The 14,426-nt window shown below is 37.7% G+C and overlaps 1 protein-coding gene across 2 annotated transcripts in view; it reads right to left on the bottom strand.

Moving 5' to 3' along the window:
* Positions 1–14,426, bottom strand: part of man2a1 (mannosidase, alpha, class 2A, member 1) — a 73,981-nt gene that overhangs the window by 8,152 nt on the left and 51,403 nt on the right. Inside the window, exons 16-20 of one of the 2 annotated variants that reach the window (XM_084415190.1) lie at positions 11,971–12,085; positions 7,300–7,433; positions 3,692–3,833; positions 2,265–2,398; positions 742–939 (exon numbers count right to left, since the gene is read on the bottom strand). In XM_084415190.1, coding sequence (XP_084271316.1) covers positions 742–939; positions 2,265–2,398; positions 3,692–3,833; positions 7,300–7,433; positions 11,971–12,085 — 723 coding nt within the window. The remainder of the gene's footprint in view (positions 1–741; positions 940–2,264; positions 2,399–3,691; positions 3,834–7,299; positions 7,434–11,970; positions 12,086–14,426) is intronic. The other variant, XM_084415191.1, reaches the window with a different exon arrangement.

Genomic DNA, 14,426 nt, shown 5'->3' with positions numbered 1-14,426 from the left:
TTTTTTGCAGCTGTGCCTTTAAGACTCCATTGCATGTGAAATGAATTTGTTAACTCACAAACTGCGGATTTGCTCTGCAACCCTTCAATAGCATCCATGCTAAGCCTATAATATATGATAGATTCATCAGACAATCCAAGCTGAAATGTGCCACATAAACTGTTAATCAAGGATATTGTTCAAAATAAATGTCAGTCTTTCTAACATTGGGATTCTTCAGAAGAGTACTGTAGGGTGACAGTATTTCTTCTGGAGTTAATAACTATCCATATCCATTTATGACTGCTAAATAAGCATTTGACATGTTAATGTTGGCAGTCATGTGCTTATATGTAATTTCAATAAACAGTCTCTTTGAAGGAAGTACTGAGTTCTTAAAATTACAGTATGTTTTGACAGTACAATGAAGTCTTTTATCTCAAAAGATCAAGCAAAATGGGATTTTTCTGGATAAGGCCCATTTAAGCATTTAAGCCAGCATGAATCACATCCTCACATCCTCTATTAAATCTTTCCCATGAGCCCCCTTCTGAGCATTTCTACCTTTATCCTGTCATGTTTTAAAATATTACCATTCAGCCCTGAGAAATGGGACTATGATATATCAATTTGAAGGTCAATACACTTTATGGCCCTCTTAGGAACTGAGTCAGCAGTCCTGTACTCCCCAATTACAACCAAAACAGCTTTCAGCTTCCTCTTTCAAATCCTCTAGAAGATACAAACACATTTGAGCCATACCTTAGACTGGATAGCGCGCAGGTTGACCAGATGCAGGTCGCAGGGGAAGGAGGCGCTCAGAGGGCTGTAGGGAATCAAGGATGAAGCGTCCGAGTTCTGACTAACTGGCATTGAGATGAGGGGATGGTTGAGGTACATGTACGACATGTGACTCAGTATAGATGGATAACTATCTGGTGCGGTGTCCTCATTCTGGCCCTAAGAAAGAAAAGTGGTGCATTAGCAGAGAACATTAAAGACTCGAAAGGACCTATTATGCTTTTTTACATTTTTAGTGTGTAATGTTGCAGTTTTGTAATGTTAAAGTTTCTTTCCGGTAACGTACGCGTCACAATATTTCCTCATTTAAAAAATTCCTGCCAAAGGCATACACAAAAAATGGGCGAAGCCTGGTTGAGTTGCGTTGGTAGTGTTGAAACTCGTGATATTGGTAAGGGGCGTAACATTTCCGAAACTCGCTCAAAGTGGTTGACCAATCACAACACACTGGTCCAGCTGACCAATCAGAGCACATTGCGCTTTTTGGAAGGAGGGGCTTGATAGAAACCATTTAAAAACCATTTGCGCTCGCGCCACGGCGGATTCGCTATTTACATGGTGGAATTTGCAAGCGGAAAAACCGAACGCGTGTCTCCAGAGAGGAAACGAATCTACTCGTGCGCGAGGTTAAAGCGCGTGAGCAGACCATTTACGGGACAAAGTGTACGACAGTTGTTGGACCCGCCTATAGGCGCACATTACTGACACGCTCTTTAAATAACAACAAAAAAATATTGCCCCATTGACTTTAGACCAGGTTTCAGTTGGTCAATGGACCATTTCACACAGTCTATTTCAGTTATCTCAAAATAGCAACGCTGTATATATAGCTCAAAATAGCAACGCAATGTGTCCGAAAACACCTCGTTTTCAGACCAGCACGCCCATGGGCGCACAAATGGGTGCAAATGCATTTGCTATTTAAACAAAGTGGTGCAGGACATGAAAAATGATAACTGCGTCGGGCGGAAACTAGCAAAAAACACTCGCGCCACGCCTGGCGCTGCATTGCACCTGGTGTATGATAGGGCCTAAAGTTATTTAAACTGCCAACATGTTTACAGCTTAGTTAGATTATAACAATTACAAAACTACTGTGGTATTGTATTTTACAGTCACAATAATGTAAGAAAGCACAGTAAGCACAAGTTACTGTCTACTGCTCTAAGTACAATAAATAAATAAATAAAATAAAAAAGGTAGACATTTACATTTAAGCATTAGGCATTACAGCATTATGATATGAAAAATGGTTATACTTTTTTTAGATTGTTATTTTAAAGGTTATCTTTAAATGAGTGTTTAAAGGAAAACAACATTTTTAAATAGGGGATATGAGCATGTGCAATTAAATATCCAATATCAACAGATGCTGATAAATTAAAAACAATGAACGGCCAAATTTCCAAAATCCAGACTCTGAGAGTCAATGGTCAGACTGTTGTCATTAATAGATGCATGTTTTTCTTCTTTAGCTCAGTTACCTCCTCCGCAGAGCTCCTCTTCTCCAGCAGTAGGCGGAAGGAGTTGGCAGTGATCTTATTGTCCAGAACTCCCTGACCCAAACCTCGATTATCATCCTGATTGAGCCTGCGGTCCATTATCACCTCCAGCTGACCTGTGGAATCCACACCAATGAGCTTCATTAGTATGTCACACATGCTTCACCAGAACATTCACTGATGCCTTCAATGGACATGCATAAATCATGTGTGCCAAAGTCAATGAGACCATTGAGCCGTGTTTGAGCACCAAACAAATAAATCTATTTTTATAAAACAACCTGACAAAACCACACTTGACAGATTGAATTATGGACAAAAGCACTTTACATTCAATTGTGGAGTGTTTTCACCACCAATACACCTACGCTTGGACACCTGCCAGTGTTTTATTTATTTAATAGGTCATATCTATTCAAGCAAAGATCCAAGGATGACGGTCCTGATGGTCATGATGTGTCTGAATGGTAGGCTGTCAAATCATTTGCTTATGGTTTTGTAATTGTTGCAGCATTATGTTGCCATTTATAATGAACTGAGAGAGAAAGTCTCATTGTAAAGATCATTTCACTGAATAAAATATTATAAGTCCTTGACCAGATGATGTCAGCCCATTTTCCACAAGAGAAAGACTGTATATTTTAAGTGTATCTGCTAACTTTGTGTTATGACTACAATCGCATACAAAGCAAGGTCAAAATGTCTGAACCACTCTACAGAAAAAGCTTCTATTTTGCAATTTTATATGATCAGCATAACAGCTTGAGTGAAACTTAAAATAACTTTTTCAGAATGTCAAGCCCTGAACCACAACGTACAAAAATTAAAAAAATCGAAAGTTTTGAGAATAAAGTCGTAGTATTTCAAGAATAAAGTCGTAGCATTTCGAGAATAAAGTCGAAATATTTCAAGACTGTATTCTAGTAATTTTGACTTTGTTCTCGTAATGTTTCGACTTTAATCTCGAAATATTTTGTAACGTCCTAAGACGTTGACATTTTTTTTGGATGAAATTGCATAGATAGATTTTTAATATACAAACTGAAATTGCGACTACAGATGCCCTGAACCGCAACGAGAAAAAAAAAAAAAAAAAAAACGTAAGTTCCAAGAATCTAAAAATCTAAAATTACAAGAATAAAGTCTAAATATTTTGAGATTAAAGTTCTCGTAAAGTTACGTTTTTTTTTTTTTTTTTTTTACGTTGCGGTTCAGGGCTTCCGTAGTCGCCCTTTCATTTTGTATATTAAAAATCTATACAATTTCATTTAACATAAATATAAAATAAAGTGTAAATGGCATCTAACAGACATGGGGTAAAGCCAAAAAGCTTCAATAGTGATTTCATGAGGCTTTAAGAAGAAAAGAAAATGTAAAGCACTCGGAATGAAGCGAGTTTAAACTCTGACCGCTCTTGAGGCTGGCCGCTCCGAGTGACTGTGCCGTGAGTAGAGAGAGTCTGGAGCTGGAGTCCTGCAGATAGACCATGCTGGTCATGGGGTAGAAGTTTGCCTGCAGGGGGAGCTTAGCCATGGATTTCCTCGGCTGCACCTGTAAAAACAGCCCTAGGCATTTTTAGCAATGCAGAGAGAAAAAACTCCAGATTCCCCCTGTTTAGAGGCCTGAAAACAATGAGCTCAGGCATGTGGAGACACTTGCTGAAGGAAAAACACTGTCAATTGATGAGCTTCGATATGTGTTAATGTGACTTGGAGGAAAAATTGATTGGATATTCCACTGTTTTTATTCATGAGCCGTTTTTTTATGAAGTCAGTTAATTAATTTGGACCGAACAGAAGCACTTAATCCCGGCCAATGCCAGAGAGACATCATCAGCTAATTAAATGCCACGCTAATACTCCAACATGTCAAGACAACTTGACAGAGTGATTTAAATTGACACTTGTTTGTTTTGGTCAGCCATACAGCACACTCTTATCTGTTTTGATTAATTATTTGTCAGGAGAAATGAAAAATAAACTGACATTTTCATTATGCCGTCCAAAAACAACAACATTGCATTTTGACACTATCAACCAAAATCAAACAAGACTGTCAAAACAACCACTTCACGCAAATTAACTAACTTCTAATGACTTTTGTTGATTAGTTTTACTTGTCAGTAAAGAGAATTAGGCGAGCTTGCTGTCTGTATCCACACATTCAGATCATGTATTTAAATTGAACTTGTGTTACTTTCAGCAGTGTAATCTTTATTCAGAGACTAATGAAAAGTTGGCTCCATCAAATGACCAGGCCATAAGAGCAGCTTCTGTTGACATTAATGTGGTTTTGGGAATAACATTTTATAATTATTTTAAGATATCTGTTAACTGTACCCTTTTTTGTTTTGTCTTTATTCATCTTAGTCCTATATATATGAGCATACACTACCTAAAAGTTTGAGGTCGGTCATTATTTTAAATATCCGTTAATCTTCTTCTTTGCTTTTGAGACTATGGCAGCCCATGAAATCATATGGTAAAAAAAATTGAAATTTGGCACACAGACAGAAGACAGTCTGAACATGAACCACAGCCATTTTGGAGCCTCTAACTCAATCCCTCTAGCGCCACCAACTGTCCAAAGTTGCACTCACGCTTATGCTAATGACTTTACCCGTAAGGGCTAGAAACAAACAAAAAAAATTCTGCTGATTCCTTGGCACAAGACGATTGCATTCTATGGCATCATTTTCCGTCATGAAAATGTTTCCGCCATTTTGAATTTTCAGGAAAAAAACAACTTTTTCTTGACCACTCATCCGATGTTTACGATAAATGTCTTTACTCGTCTTCAGACCACGCCGACAAAAAACCATGGAACTCAAGTTGATTCGTCAAACCGCCAAACTAATTTGACGTAGACTACACCAAAATGGATGTAAGGTTGTATCTCTGCATCACTTTAGCGTATTCAGAACAAACTTGATACGTGTAATCAATGTTTCGCCACTGTGCCACCTAGTGGTCAGAAAATTTTTTATTCATATTTTTGCATATAACTGATCAGTTTGACCAAAAATCCTGAGACTTGTCTCTTCAGATTAGGGGAGGCATGCCAAGTTGGATGATATAAAATGTTCCCATGTTGGCCATTTTGGGCATCGCCCATTTTGAATTTTGTTGTAAAATGCTATATTTGCTATTAACTTCTGAACAGTTAGACCGAAAATCACAAGACTGGTCTCTTTAGATTCGGTGTAGCACTGCAGCATACCTATTACAATGAAATTGTCTTAATAGATTCCATAGATACAGAGAACATAGATACCAATTTTGCCACAGTCGGACAAACTTTCTTATGCTATTTTAACCTACTTTTTTAAACTCCTCCATGGTCTGATTTTCACCAAATTCGACTCAGATCATCTTCAGCCAATGTCGGAAAAAAATTATGGATTTAGCGTTGATAGATAAAACTGTTTTTCACACGTTTATCATGCAGGGCTGTTTCTATGATCCATGCACTCACTTTTCCAACTTTCCTCCCATACAGTAGCACTATTTCATTCTGGCTTTTGCAGCACATAAAGGCCAATTTCTGTAACAGTACCATTCTACTCTAACAAAATTTAGTGCTAGTTTAATTCAAGCACTTTCAAAGCCCTATGTTTGTTTTCATAGACTTTCCAGGCCTTGAATCCATGTGTCTGAAATTCAAGTCTCACTGACCACAATAGATCAATTTGGTGTCAGCACCACATATCGGTCAAAAGTAATAAGCAATTGTCACATTACAAGTGATTGTATTTATATGGGCTTTCAACGATTTTGCTTAAAATCGTCTCCAAATGTCTTTACTCATTTTTTGCAGTTGGTTTGATGCTCACTGCCTTGATTTTTAGCTCCTCATTCTGTCTCTGTGGTGCTTGGCCACTTAATGGCTGCTATATATTTAATGTATTTGATCAAAAACACAGAAAAAGTAATAATATTGTGTCTTCAGTGGTCGTTTAGAAATTATTCAGATATGCTGATTTGGAGCTCAAATAACATTTCTTATTATTGTCGATGTTGAAAACAGTTAATATTTTTGTAGGAACCATAGTACATTTTGAATAGAAAGTTCTTTTGTAATATTAAGTGTCTTTATTGTCACTTTATCACTGTGATTTTAGATCTATTTATGAAATCTATTTATAATTTAATGCATCCTTGATAAAAAAAAAAAAAAGTATCAATGTCTTTCTTTAATAATGGACCTGAAGGTGTTAACTAAAAAAAATGTTTATACTGAAATTAAATATTTAAATAAATTAAATGATTAAATATTTAAACTATTAATTATTAATACTTAATTAGACTGACTGCTCTATTTTTAATCACTTCTGACAATAACATCAAAACATGAATTTAGTAACAGTAATATGGAGTTACCAATTACAAAAGATTGCACATTAAAAAAGCTATTTTAATTACAAAAATGAAACAAAAAACTGATAACAAAACACTTTATAGTGCAAGTAAATCTTTTTCTTTGTGCAGTTTTCATCACGCACGCACAAATTTGCTCTCTGTTCTGCTGTCATTGTTTGCAAGTCAAAATTGTTTGCTTGCGATTACAAAAGTTTTGATTTCAAGTGAAGCTGCATTTCAGTGGGCAGTATCTAAGGACCATAATGTAAGACCCGTTTCAATTGGTCACTCTGGTTTGCCACTATAATTCGGCCGCGCCCACTACCCGGTCCCGGTGAGTCTGACTCTGACATCTAGCATTGCAGTGTGCGTTAGATATATTTGCAATCTTTTATTTTGTAATTACAATATAGATATTTTTGCTCTTAAAAACTTTTCTTTTTTTTTGATTGTATAAAAAAGACATAAAGGTAATTCCATATAGTTACACTGTTGTTCGGCTCAGTATAAAGTCAGTGGAAATATGGGCTGGTTCAGAGAGATATCCGCAGATCGCCCACCAAGCCCCGGCCCACCACACTTACATATAAACTGTGTGAACTTTAATGTGTATGTGGGAGTCAGGAAAGAGAATATAAATAAATGTACCGTTGTCCTACCTGGTAGCCATTGAGGTCAGTAAAGAATCGATCCTTGCTGTTCAGATCCGAGGTTATCCTCATTGCAATTTCACGGTTGATTTCGCCTCTTATATCTACAGTGTTACAGATCTCAACAGACTGACCCTCTACACCTATGAGAAAGAGAGAGAGAGGGGGGGTCAAAATGACTGACTGAGCACAGGCAATAGAAAAGGGATTGGACATCTGTTTCCTCCACTTCCAAATGACAGTTTCTCATTATTAAAGGAACAGTTCACCCAAAGTATCATTCTCATGTTGTTTCAAACCCATATACCGTACTGTTATTGTATCTGTGGAACACAGATTGTTTTAGGAAATTTGTAAAGTCATTGTTTGTATACTGAAGACCACTTCCTTACAGACCAAGAAGTATCATTAGGTTAATAATAGACAAAACAACTGCTCATTTACTGTTTCGCATTAAACGTGCGTAATCACATTCAAACTATCAAAATACTACAAATCGTACATTTTCCAGAGGCAAATGACTGCTTTCCCTTTTTTAACTTTAATAACTTGGTGGTCTCTACGGTGTTCCTGGCTTAAGCCGGATGACAATATGAGCAATTAGATTTACCAAGTACAATGAAAATAAGTGAACACTCCTAAAAGTACATTTTGAATTAGACTAATTAAGCCTTTGGGAATAAAACAGTGCAAGAAACAAATATGTTCATTTTCCTTTAATTAAAATAAAAACCCTTAAAGGTGGAAGAACATGCTTTATATAGCAGCACAACCACATATAGATGGTTATATAGAAACAAGGTTGTTTGTTAGGTTATGGCGTACGATAGCTCAGAATATCGTCAACATGAGTGTGTCCTCATTAGCTCATTGCGAGATGGTAACACAACACTTTTAGTGAGCAGCCCTCACTGGGCAATATTGCTTATATTGAGAGATACTGATTGGAATGCATATGTAGTAAATGTGTCTTAAACAGTGTGGCTTGCTGAGGAGGTGTGTGCTATTGATTTTCTGATTTAGGATGTTCAGCTGGTGGAAAAATCCTGGATTTACACTAAAGAAGGGATCCAAATTATCTCTAGAGATCAGAATATCATAGAGACCAGGACAGAAAACACAGGGAGAATAAAGCCTTGTTCAGACTGTCATTCCAAATCCGGTTTTAGAAACAGATTTAGAAAGTGTAAACAGCAACAACAACAAAAAATCTGTTTTGAGCCACACATGTGGTTTGAAATCCCATTTAAATCGCATTTCTGGAAATCCGTTTCAGTCTTATCACTCTGATTGGTTTTCGCGTGGTTTATGTGACTTTCTCACGTCAAGGAAAATGAAAACGTCAGACGTTGTTATAGGAAACATGCTGAAAGTCTCTGCAGAAACAAGGTTGTGTTTGGACGAGCAGAAGACAATGTAACGGACATGTTTTGAAACCGGCGGATACGACAGCATGATATAAAGCCGGCCTCCTACGGTTCTGCCGCTGCCTCATAAGACGCAGTAGACCAGTGTGGTGGCTACGTATTGTCATGTTGTAAATAAGACAAAATGGGTATTGGGTATATTGCAAACCCCTGTTTTTTTATCCGTATATCTACCAATGCAACATCTTTGCCATAGACACCAATTCAGATATTCCAGAAAACGAAAGAGCGGCATGGGACAAACAAATCGGATCTGAACAGCTGCGATACACTAAAGCCTCGTTCACACTGTCAGTCCAAATCTGATTTCTGTGCATATCCGATTGGAATCCGATCATATTCAGCAAATGTGAAGAAAAAAATAAATAATAATAATTTAAGTACGATTTTTACAAATCTACTTTGAGCTACATTCATATGTGGTTTGAAATCTGATTAATTTCCCTTTCTGGAAATCTGTTTCCGTCTGCTTTGATGGGATTAAAACGTAAACATGTCAGATGTTGATATAGGAAGCATGCTGAAAGTCGCTGAAGAAACAAGGTTGTGTTGCTGCAAAGTGCCGGTCAAGCAGAAAATGACATGTTGAATTTTAAGACCGGTGGAGACGACAGCAACAGAATCAGCCGCGCATACCAGCCTCCTACATTTCTCCTCATAAGATACAGTAGACCAGCACGGTGGCTACACATGTTGTAAATAAGACAACATCTGTATTGTAAACCCCTCCATGTTGTTGTTTTTGCCTACCAAAGCAATGTCATTGCCCTAGAGACCAATGCAGATATTCTGGAAGACGAAAGAGCGCCACGAGACACACCAATCTGATCAGAACAGATGCAATACACAGCGTGGACAGTCAATAACTTTGGTCAGATTCCAATCAGACAGACAAATAATTGGATTTGGACAGACAGTGTGAACATAGCTAATGTGGACATTCAATAATTTTGGTCAGATTCCAATCAAACACACAAATAATGGGATTTGGACTGACAGTGTTAACGTAGCCTAAATAGGAGAGGAAATGATGAGGTTAATTGGGGACAGCAGGTGGGACAAATGAACCAATAATAAGGTAACAAGAAGGGTGGTCTTAAGGGTGGGCACATAGAAACAAACATGACAAAAACAAGAGCACATGGCCAGTGAACACAATCATAAGCCATGTGCTCAAACAATAAATTAAGCTAAAAGTTATTTTAAATTGCAATAATATTTCACAATAGAACAGTTTTTACTGTATTTGTTGTGCAAAACATGACAAAACTCAGCATTAAAGTCCATACGACTTCATGAATGGATCATTCTCTTGTGTTGGATCTATTAAATGAATCAGTTGACCCCGTTCATAAAGCCAGCCTGGGGTGCGTTTCCCGTACAACGCTGCTCGCTGCTTAACTACCATTGTACGATGCATTGCTGAAAAAACAACTAACTAGTCACGACAGTGTCCCGAAACCGCATTGTCACAAAGTGGTCGTTCAACCACATTGATTTATGACGTCACGCACGTGGTGGAGTAATAATTTCTTTTAATGAATCTGTTTGAGATGGACTTAATGCTAGATGTTTTGCTATTAATTACGGACATGGCATTACGAAATAAATTTTTCTGTTATTTCGCTATATTTTCAGATTCATTCAAAGGCTCGTTCTTACGTAATAGAGCACGTTCGCACATGCACACTCTTCAAAAATGGTGCTTTAAATCTCTTGACAAACTAAAAAACGTAAATGACATTTGTATGTATTCTAAATAAAAGACACAGGTTGTACTGAATGTCAGCTTGCTTATTTTGCTCAAGATAAGGATTTATTAAGTCATGCAAACAAGAAACTATGCTTCTAACCACAGGTTGAGATCTGACGTTCCAACCACAAAACTTTGCGATGCTGTTTGCGAATGTTCGTTGGAACGATGAATTCGGGAAACACTGATTCGTTGAACTACGCTGACAACGACGGAACTTGCGACCATAGTTGGCTAACGATGCTTTTGGGAAACGCACCCCCTGAATGATTCATTCACAAATCTAACTGATCAGGTTCTCAATGAGCTGGTTATCAGTCCACAGGAAGGGAAGATTACCCAGATTAAATAAAGCTATTGTATGAACACTTGAATTATAAGTGAACAAGGTGGATGGACCACTTATATCTTTGAGTCCTTTTTGAAGCTTAATAGCTTCATCCTATTTGTTGTAACTGCATGGAAAAGAGCAGCCAGTATATTCTTCAAAATGTCGTCTGTTGTGTATTTTAGAATTATGATGACAGAATTATATTTTTATATGAGCTATTCCTTCAAAACCACAAAAGAGGGACAGCTATTTTCTGTGTGAGAAAAGGTTCCTCTTCTAAAACTTTGCAATTTAAATTCAGTTTTAACTCAAGGGAATAACCCACGAGAGGTTTCATTCTTTTCTTTTTTTGGACAAAAACAAACACCGCTGGGAGGGGAAAGGTCCCTAGGGCTACAGGGCAATGGCTCATGTGACTGCTCCGCTCTTTCAAAAACACTCACATACATTATCTCACCCACCCAGAGGGGGTCACAAACCGACCGCCCTGGTGCTCTTGATAAGAAAAGCATGAAAACTGAATGTGTTTCTTTCTTATACGAAATGATCCCACTTTCAGCACACCATTAAACTTTTGCTGGACTGTCTTTTGTCCGGTATCAAACGTCCTTGTCTGATGCTGATTAAATCTTTGTTGCTTGTTGTTGTAATGCACTGCCTCTTTTGGCATTACCGATTACACAGTTCAAATTGTTTGTTAAAGTTTGAGGAAAGTTCAAAAGCTTACCTTCAAACTTCAAAGATAAATATTGCAAAAACTGCACTAGAAAAAGCTTTGTACTGCATCCAATAAATTAAAATAAAAGACTTGTACAAAACAAGCTGCTATAGGACTGGCAAGTAAAAGGCTCTCTTAACAAAAATTACTTGGAAAAGAAAAGGACGTCATCCAGCAGCACTTCAAGGATTTCGAAATTCAAAAAAAAATTCTATCCCAGGGTTCAATCAACTTTCTGAGGTTACATTGCTGACTTCCGGCATAAACAAAAACCAGAAACCTGCTTAATTATACAGGAACTCATCAAGACGACAAGTCAAACTTGAAATGATGTCGTTTTGCAAATTCCTGGTGTAAATATTTGATTTACATAAGGTAAAGAGTGGTGACTATTTGAATAAGTGAAAGTGAGAAGTGCAGGTGTTGTTGAGTGTTTGCCGTTCTCTCTTACCCTGCGTGTTGTAGAGCCGGAGAGTGTGTTTGATGTGTGTGAAGGTAGTGGTGACTTCAGAAAACAGCGGCCCTTTAGTGACTCGAACCACCGGCGGTTGCGAGGGAGAGTAAATCTGTGTGTGAGAGAAAGAAAATCAATGTGAATCAAATCACACTCATAAAAATCCCCTCAAAGCAGAGCTACAAAAAACACTGCATGACAAAAATGTCCTGATGAAAGACTGAGGTGAGCTCTTATGAGGTTTCCCAGAGTTCTCTGTGAGCAGTGACCAAACTGCCATTATGTTTATAACTCTAATCAGCTGAATGACAAACACTGATGTTATAAGTTTCAATGAAACTTTACCAAATAATTCAGTGCTTCAGCAAACTCTCATAGCAATCATTTGTTTGCCACAAATTAACTGCAAGCCTGCTGCAAATAAACAGTTTTTATAGGAGTGGGCGATCTATAACCCAGTTTTTCCTGCAGCACTATTCAGCAGTGGAACCACGGCTAGATAAATTATACTTGTTTAAGAAAGAAAGGTGCTATGTAATACAATTTTGTTTTAATCAATACAAATATATGTGACCCTGGACCACAAAACCAGTCACACGGGTCAATTTTTTTAAATTGAGATGTATACATCATCTGAAAGCTGAATAGATAAGCTTTCCATTGATGTATGGTTTGTTAGGATAGGACAATATTTGGCCTAGATAAAACTATTTGAAAATCTGAGGGTGCAATAAAATCGAAACATTGAGAAAATCGCTTTAGAGGCTGACATTTTTTCGGGAATCCCACGGGTCACGGGATTCCCGTGGGATTCCTGCAGGATGGGAGTCATCTTTGCTATTAATCACGGGATTTGGACGGTACAGGATAAATGGTTAACGGGAGCGGGAATCAACCAATAGCAAAGATGACAAAAAAAGAAAAAAGTAAATGCACCATTTTGTAGTTTCCTTTTAATACGCCTACAATGTAACACAATTAAAAAATAACTGAAAACTGATTATAATTTAACCAACAGTAATTCTGGATTGCGTCCACCAACAAGTAAATAGGAAATAAGCGAATCAGAACACTGCGCGCCAAACCAGCAGTAGCCTATGTGCGCAAGCGTGAACCACTAGTGTTTCTGTCTCACTCTGGATATGCCACTGCATCACATTTCTCTCTGCGTGGCGTGGAGTGTCCGTTTTTATGTCGGCTCTCATGTTAACTGGTTAGAGCTTGTGTTAGAGCACAATACCTGCGTGACACACACACTTCTTGAGCCGCGCCGAAACCGCGTGCTAGAAATAGAACCGCAACCGACGCCTATTTTTCACGCGACACGCACAAGTGTTGGAAGTTTTCAGACAAAATTGAAGGCGCAAATACATATTAATAAATTACATTTTGATGCTTTAAAGTCTCTCGGTTATAATTGTAATTTAAAAAATAGGCCTAATTATCGATTTTCAAATATTGCCCCTGTCAATAGGCCTACAGAACGAAATATTCTGCCGACGTTGTCTTTGCTGTATCAGGCTATATATATTGTTTAACATCCAAATGTAGATGGTCTGTCGGCGCACAGAGCCACGCAGTCGCAGACAGCACGTGAAGTTCGTGAACACCGAATTCCCTTTTCATTCTTATCTATTTGTGTTTGAACAGACATGTGCACGAAAAAATAAGCCAGTGTCCGTCTCAACGAGTTTCCCCGTAAACGCAGTCAAAATAAAACGGATGCGTGTCATTACCGGTATTAGATACGTGCATTCGTCTTAAAGGGACAGCACCCAATATACCTGCAGCTGTTTGTGTCACCAAAGTTAATCAAACAACAAAAGAGAAAGAGAAAAATCATGTTTTGTCAAAAGATAAACTGTATTAATATTTAATACAGTTAATTTACCTGAAAAACAAAGCACTGCTTTATTTCTGTTTTATTGTGTGTACGTGTATTTGTGTTTTATTGTATTTATATTTGTATTATGTTTATTAGTTTCTATGCAGATGCACTAGGCCTACCCACACAATTACCCCAATCATCCTAGAATTATTAATTCTTTACAAAAAGAGCTATTCAAATCATCAGGTGAAATTGTTTTCAGGAAGTAGCAGTAAAGCAAGAAGAAGTGCAAGATAGTTTTTCTAAATTTCATTTGAACTAAACATTAATTGAAGAAAAAAATATATGGGAGCGGTACAGGAGCGGGAGTCAGTTTAAACAGGAGCGGGATGGGACTGGGAGTCAATTTACCAGGAGCGGGATGGGATGGGATTATTTTTTAAACTTTGGTCTGGGAGTGGGACGGGACAAGATTTCTTTCTATGGGAGTGGGACGGGACAGGAGTGAAAATCCACTCCCGTGTCATCCTCTATTTTAAAGTTGTCCATTTACGTTCGCGATTGTGCTGCATTCACTCACAAAAAGAAATGTTTTATATATTTACGGTAGGAAACTTACACAATA

This window comes from Rutilus rutilus (assembly GCF_951802725.1).
Source record: "Rutilus rutilus genome assembly, chromosome: 7".
Lineage (NCBI taxonomy): Eukaryota > Metazoa > Chordata > Actinopteri > Cypriniformes > Leuciscidae > Rutilus > Rutilus rutilus.
Note: the sequence above shows the minus strand (reverse complement) of the source record. Positions and strands in the feature narration are given on the sequence as shown.